This window comes from Spodoptera frugiperda, chromosome 15 (assembly GCF_023101765.2).
Source record: "Spodoptera frugiperda isolate SF20-4 chromosome 15, AGI-APGP_CSIRO_Sfru_2.0, whole genome shotgun sequence".
NCBI lineage: Eukaryota > Metazoa > Arthropoda > Insecta > Lepidoptera > Noctuidae > Spodoptera > Spodoptera frugiperda.
Genome location: NC_064226.1, coordinates 3,081,640 through 3,092,178, shown reverse-complemented (window position 1 = coordinate 3,092,178; position 10,539 = coordinate 3,081,640). Strand labels below are relative to the sequence as shown.

The window sequence follows — 10,539 nt, the reverse complement described above, 5'->3', positions numbered from 1 at the left end:
AGAAGACCAAATTCAAACTGCTTAACTTTAAAGAGTGATAGACATATTGACTTTAGTGTAACAATAAAAGGATAAGCTAGAAAGAAGACTTACAAAAGCGTTAAAAGTAGTAGTAAATAGATGCAACGTTTGCAAGCATCTTTGCTGTTACAACATTATAACCAATCAACTGCATTCTTTATTTCAATTTTAGCACTATTCCTTAAGGATAACCCTTTGAGAACCACTGACCTAGTGCTTACTAGATAAGGTGTCCCATTAGATGCGTTTTCAAGTTTCAGACCGGTTCGGGCTGAGCTACGAAGGTTTATAAGCGAGAGCCGGGACGTCTGACGCCATTCCTGTATCGGCTCCCGAAGCTCATCTAGTCCACCCTTCTCCAACCCTTCAGATCCTGGTCCACCAGTCAAGATGTGGCGACTTCTATTGTTGACTATTGTCGCGACTGCGTCAGCGCAGATCCCATCGCTCGGGTGGTGTCCCGATTTTCAAGTAAGTGGTTTTTATTTGTTTGTTTTTTGTATTTTGTGTTTTGTTTTTTATTTTGTAATTGAATTTGATGTTATCGGGGAGTTTCAAATTGGACAAAGGAAAAAATTTATCAACCTGATTTTGGTACCTTTAATGAAAAATCGATTTATTGTTTAAAGTTACTTATTATTTCTTTTTCGTCTCATATTGAAATAAGATATAACTTAATACTTTATTTAAAACACCTTTCAGTTTTAAAAGTTATATTATCGTGGTACTTTAATTGCAATAGTTTTAACGCCCATTTACTCAAAATCGAAAATACTTGAAACGAAAGGTCTTTTATTAACCTTCTCTTTAATTTACAGTCCAAAACTTTAAATTTTAAAGTCCATCAATCAATTAGAGTTAATATATTATTACACATTGATCTGACATAATTAATTTTGCCCATCCCTTTTGACGCTCATTTAACGCTACAACTACATACAACAAAAGAACTTATGACCTCTGAACCGAAATCTATATCAACTTTAATAATCAAACCGTTACATCCACTTACAACACCAAATGATGGTATCTATAGCAAAAACCTTGATCCTCCGTTGTTCAAACAAAAAACCCCATGAACCTGACCTTGAGAGGTTTGAACCGCCGTCACTGACCGTGGTCAACCCGCAACAGGTTGTGGGGCGTCGACCGCAAACTCCAGGTTAAGCACTTTCCTTTTCATTCGTACATTTGCGAAATATATGTGCGAAGACTCTAATTGTAAAGATAAATATTTTTTCTGCTTTCGAAGCTTGTGTTATGTTTCTCAGTCCATTTAACGTCATTGTAATGATTTTGAGGAAAATACTTGTCTTATTTACGTTTTTAATAATAGTACTTTTTCGTAGTTTTCTAAGAAAGGCATAGGTAGGTGTAGTATTCTTTCGTAACCATTTTGTAAGTCGTTGTTTATTCAAACATCATGATGACACTATTGGTTGCCGCTACTAGTTTCAGTACCTACAACATTTTAAATTTTTAGGGAACAGAAGAATTTTACTTTTTTTCTAATTACACTTCCTTCTCCAGGCCATGGCGAACTTCAACATGAACCGTTTCCTCGGTACATGGTATGAAGCTGAGAGGTATTTCACCGTCACCGAGCTTGGCACCCGCTGCGTCACCACCCACTACACCGCCACACCTGAAGGAAGAATCCTGGTCACCAACGAGATCACCAACTCCTTGTAAGTTACTTTGTAACTATAATTATATTAAAATAATTCTATCTTTCCTGAGAAATACCACCTGGCTCTTTTCAAGGTCAGCGAAAGTAGGTACTTTTTAAGTCTGTGGGCTCCATCTTCGGCAACATCTTCGCTTCGCTGTCCTGGCAGTAAGCGGGTTGATGGCCAAACGTAGATTTACCAACGTTAAAAAATATATAAGTTCGGATACTGCAGATTAGGCATAGAAAAGATATTGAATGAATTGGTGAAAACAACAAATCATTGTCTGTTTCTTGTTAGAGAATGCAAATCCGCTGTGTTTTCAAAATCCGGATTTTTAAGAACGGATTTTTGGTCCAATCCGGATTATCCGGATTTTACGGATTTTTCATAAAAATAAACAAATCTACTTATGTCAGTTCATTAATATGAAGTTTCTTATATCCAACATCAGAAATCAATTCAGATCATCAGTAATGAACCTGTACTTCTTAATACACCAGAAATAAATCCATTAGCGTCCGATCCAATCGATGTACCAAGCTTAGGAGATTTTGAAGATCCAGTGTTTCTAGCAGTAACTAGGCAGAAAATTATTTTTGAGCAACAAATAAAAAAACTATTAAAAACAAAAAAAAATATCCTAAATAAATGACTGATTAGGAATTAAAAAAAAACTAAGTACATAAAAAATCGAATTACCAAAAATTAATGTAAATAGCTGTTTGAAAATTTTTAAACAGACCAGGGACCTACTCCGGTTCTCAAATCCGAAGTTTCGTTTAATCTTCGGCCGTAGGTTTTATTGATTTACTAATAGAATTACTTGAAATACCGTTGTATTTTTAATTTAATATCAAAACCTATATTATTTATTTGTCTTCATTTCATGCGTTCATTTTTTTTAATGTTAAATGGGCCGACGTTTGGCCGCTATCTCGCCTGATGGTAAGTGATGATGCGGCCTACGGTGGAGCACGTCTGCCCATAAGCAACCTATTCACTCGGGCTTTGAAGACACCCAGGTTATACCCATCAGGAAACACAGACTCCGGCAAGGAGTTCCACTCCCTAGCAGTTCGCACAAGGAAGCTTGAAGCGAAGCGCTTCGTGCGTGTGGGTGGGATATACACCATGAATCAGTGACGCCTCGCCGATTGTCTTGTGGTTCGATGATGGAAAGGACTAGGAGGAATCAAGTTGTGCAATTCCCCCGCACACTCTCCGAAATGTATCCGGTAAAAAACGGAAAGGCTTGCGACCTTGCGCCTGTGTTCAAGGCTTTGAAACCGGGCCTCCACAAGCGCATCATCATTGATGAGCTTCTTGGCACGCCTTTCAATGTGTTCGAGCGCATCCAGCTGGTATTTGGCAGAGCCGTCTCAAAGGTGAGAACAGTACTCCATACATGACCAAACCTGCGCTTGGTACAAGTACAGCAGTTGTTTCGGTGTGAAGTACCGTCTCACCCTCCAGAGGATACTCAACTTCCTACCAGCCAAATGCGCCTTCGACTCTATATAAGAGCCGATCTCTATATCAGTTTAGCGTTGGCGATAGAGTTACGCCAAGAAGCTCTAGATGATCCGATATTGGAACGGATACATTTCGGAAAGTAGGAGCCAGCGGAAATTGACTTTGGTTCCCGAAAGTTCGCAATAAATAGAATTGTAGATCATCCATAATTAGCTATTAATGGCTATTAACTGCTTTTAATGGATTATTAGCCAAATGATATTAACCGGAATATTATAATTGCCCAACACTACCCCTGGAGGACGCGAGCCGAACATACGCGTGATAATGTCATTGCGAATTACGATTTCTTATTATTCAGAAAATCCGCGGATTTGATTTTCGAATCCGGATTGATAACTCGAGTAAAAATGTGCGGATATCCGGATTTTTCGGATTACGGATAGTCCGGATTGGATTCCCTATTTCTTGTCTTTGTCTCATACATAGTATGGTCATGTTATTGCTAAGGGAACTGTAGATTCCAACTATTGCTTAACATTTTTCCAATGCAATTCCAAAATTTGTTATTTTTTGTGTACACTTTGAATTGTCCCTCGGTCTGGATCATGCCCTATCAAAGTCATGCCGTTTACAGTTTATGAAGTAAGTTCTCGACAGTAACATTAAGTCTGAAATTGTAATCTAAAATCATTGAAATGACTTCTACCTACTTAATTCAGTTTTGTATCGTGCCCAAAGGATCAATTTAGAACAAGTTGTGTATGGAAATGTGGGTGGAGAGTAATCTGGGCGTGTGAGCCCCTCCTTCGTATCAAGCGGCCCGTGCGCAGCCTCGCATGACGGCTGATATGTATACCGTATACTTATATAGTACATAACAATATACAATGTACAATGTATATTTTAGGTGCAAACAAATTCACACTGACAAAGAGTGATTGTAAAAAGGGGGCCATATGCATGAGTCCAATTTCCTATTAATTTCATAAACTGTACTAAACAGACTATTGGTTCATGAATCTATTGGAAACTAATACAATCCTTGCCGCACTCGAGATCACGCGATTCTTCTGTAGTTAAAAAAGCGACTTTCAAAATGGTAATTACAGAACCTATTATCATCACTAAAAATAGGGAAGAACCTCTTAACTTCAGGGTATCTAAGATATAGTATTATTCCCCAGGACTGGCTTCAAGCGGATAATGGAAGGTCACCTGCAGAAGGTCGGCAGAGAAGGCGAGGGTCGCGTCATGGTGAAGTACTCCTCAGTGCCGTTGCCTTATGACTTCGAATACAGCATCCTGGACACAGATTATGACAGCTATGCTGTTATGTGGTCATGCAGCGGTATTGGACCTGTGCATACTCGTAAGTGAGAAATTACTTAGCTTTTATTTAATTTTGTAAGCAGAAGGATTAAATGTATGTAGAAATTGTTTCGTAAAGTCACATATAGACTACGAAATTACCTATAAAACCTATATTCCACCCATGGAGTATGAAATTGTCTATAACACTTCTTATGGAGGAAAAATCTTGCACTGCTACTTAAGATGATGAATCCCTTAAATGGTTTCAGTCACTACATAATACCTAACTTTAAAGAATTAGAAGTTAAAGTTATCAAAAAACAGTCTCATAATTATATTATTTGTCTCCAGAAAACACTTGGTTGCTGACTCGTGACAGACTCCCATCTCTGGCTGTGATGCAGAACGCATATGCCGTCCTCGACAGGTTCAAGATCTCTAGGACTTTCTTCCTGAAGACCAACCAGGCTGACTGCACCATCCTGCCTGAACCAGCAGCAGTGAGCGAGCTTAAGAACGCTGATGTGCCTGTAGTCGCTGAGGAAGTTGAGAAGGAGAAGGCGGTTGAGCAACCTGTTGAGGTAATTTTGGAGAATAGATGATTAATAGTTTTAAAAAAAAAAAATTCTATTAGAATGCTCCTGAAAAAAATGTTATTAAATCAACATACAGAAAGAGGCTCTGCATCTATTATTGTAACAGCGGAGAAAAGAAATAAACATGTTTAAATATAACTAGTCTGTTTTCAATATTTACTAAAATATATTTTTTTGTACAGAAGAGAGTGGACCCCGAAGTGAAGGCAGCTGACCCCGAAGAGAGATCAGCTGTACCAGCAGAGATGGCAGCTGAAGAAGCCAACAAGCCGATGCAGGTCCCAGAACTGATCATGTCTGAATCTGAAAAGAAAGAAGAGAAAATTGAGAAAATAGAAGAACCAGCGATGATGGCCGAAACAAAAGAGAACAAGGAAGCGCCTGCACAGTAGAAAGAATTTTGAAAGAACCAACCAGGGCTGTAGGAGAAGGAACTGATCGTGTCAGTAATGATATTCTTGTATTTTATAAACACAAAGGGAATACAAACGTTAAACTCACTGTCTTAAATGTGTGTGATAGTAATAATTCACACAATGACGCAGTAAATAATTCTGATGCGTCTGGCTAAATAATACAAGCAATTTGTGTTTCTAAAACTATTGCTATAAGCAAAGAATCATTGCTGACATAGTCAAGTTTGCTAATACCTTAGACATCATTGTCTAAAGTTGTATTTGAATTAAACACTTTATCTGAACAGCCTTGGGGTTCATTTTAGTGTGATTAGGAGACATGAGTGGTGTCATAGATAGGGCTACTTTACCAAATAAGGAATGAGTACCTACTCGACACGCAGCCGTGCTTGCTCCATGCAAGCATCGCTTAGTTTTAACTCGATAGTCATTGTAATAAGCGAAGTCAGCTCTGAAATAAATTGATAAGTCGATTTTGTGGTTTTATTATTCCTTTCATCCCCGTAGGGTTAGGAAGAGGCACACATTACGGCACGTAATGCCGCTATACAATGTACACTCACTTTTCACCATTTGTGTAATAATAAGTCCCATGTAATACCTGTTGCCATATACTGTGAGTCTATTGCCATATACTGGGCACCTGTTTCAGATTTCGTGCTACTACTGAGAAAATTTCGAAAATCCGAAAAAAGCCCAGCAATACTTTATTCCTTTTTTGAATTACCTATTTCAATTATCTTTTTAATTATGTATTTTCTGTTTTCATATCTAGTTTAAGGTTGGCCAGTGCTAGAGTCAAATGTCTTAACAAATTCTGATGACAGACATTTTTTACATAAAACGACTGCCGTCTGTCTTGAGGGTTTAATGAGATCGAAACGAGAACGCCGCTGCAATTGGTTGGTTCCTTGTTGATCCACGTTGAACGTAAAGCAAACTCTCACCTTATTAGGTAGTAAATTCTCATTAGAATGAAGGATGTTCCGCAAACAAATGGTATAGTAGGGATGGGCAAGTAAAAAAATACAAATAGGGTTTCATAAACAAATTCTATCGTCAATTAGACAAACAAAAGGATTTCAGCTTAAACAAATATTTAAAAATCCACAATTAATTTATTGGATAGATATATAAAGATCTAAATGAAGTACGAAATTATTTTTATCGCAACATAATAATCTGTGGGTACTTAATTATTTTTATAATTATGTAGAAGCAGTGTTTTATGTTCTTATCAGGGAATGATTCAATCTAACATTGTTGCGGATTGATTAGGCGATAAATTACTAACTACTAGGTATTAGCATAATGATTACTCGACAAATCCTTCCAAATTTCCATTCCTTTTAAAATTGTTAGTTTGAGGACCGTGTGAGACTTTTGCTAGTCATTTTATTTTTAGTAAATTATATTCTGACAGTTTGAGCATTTGTGTGGCCTACCCAAATGTTCTTTTGGTTGGTGTTGTTCGTCGGATCATTCAGCAACAGCCGTCAGCTGAGCTGATTGTAAACTGACACATGCGTGCTGCCATCTGAACAGGTCCGCTCAAACTGCTGTGGTTCTTTCCTCAAAAGACCACTACAGAATCAACTTGCACGGTTCTCCGACATCTTTAATTGATTTTGTCTGGACTTTAAAAGAGACTATGACCTCTGAGTTTGTTTCGGCATTTCTTCTCAGAGTAGTCGGATAGGAAATGCCGGCCTCATCTAGTTATTTAAGAGATTGACGTGTAAAAGTGTTATTTTATAACCTATTTGCAAAATAAATATCATTTATCATTTATCATTTACAATATACTGCGACGAGATTATGGAACATATACATAATATTTGTCACAGTCGTTATTCAAAGCAGCCATTTTTATTTATAAAATAGGAAATAAGATTACGTAGTATTCAAGTAAATGTAAGTTTTAACTATATTTTGCGTACGATGGGTCTTGTATGACCAAAAAAACCTAAATCAATAAAGGTAATAAAAAAGAGAGATTATGGAACTAAAAATACAGTGGGTCCGTCTATTTATAAATAACTAGCAAACCCAGCGAACTTCGTTTCGCCACCTGCTCTTTTCTTGTTTTTTTTTTTTTAATTTTCTTTGCTATAAACATCACGGAACCCGTTACCTTTCCATCGAATGCAAAACCGTGGAAATCGGTTCGTGCGATCTGGAGTTATAGCGTCAGGAAGGAAAACCCGACTTATTTTTATATAATAGATATTTAAAAGAAAATCTTCCCTAGTGTCTAATAATATTTATAACCAGCTCGCTATGGCATTGAAAAGGCAGATGACTTTTGAATTGAAAAGGCAGATGCCTTTTCAATGACAAATATATCTTAACATAGTTGCTACACTATGGTGAGATAGTGGCCAAACGCAATCCTATTAAGTATAAAAAAAATTAAAAAAAACTCTTCTTAAAACAACACTAAGTACTTCTTATAAATAAAGTTCTTTTCCAGCAATAAAAACGAACGACGAACAAAGCGAAAATCGTAATCTTTAAAAAAAATAGCAAAAGGAACGGGTCTGATTTTATTGGTCGGGCTGATACTGAGCACCCACTCCCGGCCGCTATCCCACTACTGCCCGATACGGGGACTTTTGGCTGCTGGGTTTCCCCCCTGGCCCGGTGCGCCCCTCCTTAGTAGACCTGCATCCCCCAGACTCCTCCGGGGGATCCATATCAATACCAGGCTTAGTGTGGACGTCCAGTCAACATGGGCCACTCAGCACCAGAACCCCCGACCTCAAACCATCCTCCGGACCCGACCTCCGAGTAGCCGGATTACAGGAGACGCCACGCTCCCAGTCGAAAGAGGCGTTGAAATTTTCGAGCACTTGCTTCCAAAGTTACGTGTATTCGAACCTCTCTGAAGAAAACATATTTGTATCAAACAATTCTACATAATATACTTTCATGCATACTTTTTGTACATTTCAAAGTACAATTTTCTTAATTATTTTTTTTAATTTAACCAAAAAACTCCTGCAATATGATATTTTACAATTTTTTACAGCGCTATCTACAGGCCATATAATGTACTATCAATGTATGTACTTACCTAAACAAGTCACGCGTACCTACTTGTTAGTTAACATGTTATCCACTAGAGGGCGGTACTGTGCAACTAGCTACAACAAGACCATCACATCTATGAACATTTTTATTAAAATGTATTTCAAATAAATAATATGCGAATGATAAAGAAGAAGAAGAAGTGATGAAAGAAGATGCGATATGAAAATATACATGAAATAAATAAAACACTTTTTTTATAACAAGCTGAAAATAACACGAACCAAATCCAAGAAGGAAAAATCACAAATGACCTTAAAATTAAAACTAAAACAATTAAGGAAATGGAAATCCTCATGGACACATTTCGGGTACCTATACCAGAATCTTACCATGTATTTTTAATTACGACAATGTTCCTCCTTCACTTGAGGACAAGACAGGGGTCGCCCTATAGGGTTCACCGTACCTGGTCATCTTCAACCAAAAGCCACATTTGGTAGCTGTTGACGACTTGAAGACTGCTTATCTTACTCGAGTTATTATCATGACAATCATGAAACCCAGATCTAAGACCACCTTAACTTTTATGCGGTTGATCACCTTTTCCAACTTAACAAAAACACTTTAAATACTGCAAATAATATCTTTGACAGTAAATAAGTGAACAAAGATAAAGACTCACCTTAAAATCTATTTACTCAATCACTTGACATTATTAACTACACTCGAATCAATGTTTTTTGCCAAACTCTTTAAGTATGTTTATTTTTATCAAATTGAATATAGAAACTATTTTCCTCAAAAAGCCTTTAAACTTTTCAAAATTTAAAAAGATACACATAAGATGCATAATAATATAACTATTTCCTTTAAAAATAAGGTTTCCTATCAAATTCCTCTTTTGAATTCTAATATTGTTGAACACCCAGGGAACAGCACCAATGAGTTCTAGGTATGTTAAAAATAAAAAACACTAAAATCTATTTAACCAACCATTTTAAACTTTTCGCACATTCCCAAAATAATGCACCGCTAATTTTAGAAAGAGACCTACTGAATACCAGCGTCCAGAGTCAAATCCCTTAAATTAAAACCGAAATGAAAATCATACTTTTTCAATTAAGTATTCACACGCAATACATAACATAGATAGCTTATAAATACTTAATCAACATGACTCTCATCGAAGCTTAAAGGTCAACGGCCAACGCTAATAAATCAAAAACCTGTCTCCTTTTTTCTAACACAATCGAAAGTAAATAGGAAGAGATCATCTAGATGCAAAAACTTAATACCTTTCCACTTTTCATAGAAATAGAAAGTTATATTAAAACATACATTCATCTTGGTTGACTTCTCCTTTCAATGGAGCCGTATGATTTGTTATGTAGCTAGATAGTTCATATATGTTGTCTAGATATAAGTATGCATTGAAGTTCAGCACAAAAAATTTTAAATTTGCATATACGAGTAAAATACTTATTACTTGTCTACATACATATATCTCGGAGCTGCAAACTGCCTAGTGAGTTACCGGAACTCCGGCTCAAAGCAGGAGTAGGAACACGGGAGTGTTCGAGATAGATCTCGTGTCGCTCAAGACGGGAGAGTCATTGAATGATATTTCCCCCTCAAAAAAAAAGATACTTGTATATATGTATTCTTATAGTAAATGATAAAGAGGATGTAAGGCTAGCCGCACACACTCAATAATATTGTCAATAAAGTACGTATTGTCAATAATATTGTGTGTGTGCGACCTGTATTGCGGTATTGTTCAATAATATTGTAGATTATCCAGAAATTCTGATTTTGTCACGTCAATATCGGGGGAGGCAGGGGTATTGTCAATAATATTGACGTGTGCGGGCGCGCGGCAATATTTTAGTTGAGAAAAGATTTCAAGGCAGGCGGACGTTCGTGTTATTTGTTCAAAATGGAAGACGAAAACAGTTTCCATAGCGAAAATAGTGTTGATACTGTTGATAATACACTCGGCGTCACAAAAATCAC

At 36.9% G+C, this 10,539-nt stretch overlaps 1 protein-coding gene across 1 annotated transcript; it reads left to right on the top strand.

Annotated features, from left to right (window-relative positions):
• The first annotated feature begins 306 nt into the window (after positions 1-306).
• Positions 307-5,966, top strand: LOC118276696 (apolipoprotein D). The gene is made up of 5 exons (XM_035595162.2): positions 307-492; positions 1,552-1,709; positions 4,355-4,539; positions 4,833-5,062; positions 5,260-5,966. The coding sequence occupies exons 1-5, from the start codon at positions 412-414 to the stop codon at positions 5,467-5,469; spliced, it is 864 nt and encodes a 287-aa protein (XP_035451055.2). The 5' UTR covers positions 307-411; the 3' UTR covers positions 5,470-5,966.
• Positions 5,967-10,539: the final 4,573 nt, after the last annotated feature.

Excerpts from the sequence above, each read along its gene's own strand:
- LOC118276696 (XM_035595162.2), top strand. The coding sequence starts at position 412 with ATGTGGCGACTTCTATTGTTGACTATTGTCGCGACTGCGTCAGCGCAG. Across the intron at positions 493-1,551 it reads GGTGGTGTCCCGATTTTCAA|GCCATGGCGAACTTCAACAT; the intron begins GTAAGTGGTTTT and ends TTCCTTCTCCAG. Across the intron at positions 4,540-4,832 it reads TATTGGACCTGTGCATACTC|AAAACACTTGGTTGCTGACT; the intron begins GTAAGTGAGAAA and ends ATTTGTCTCCAG.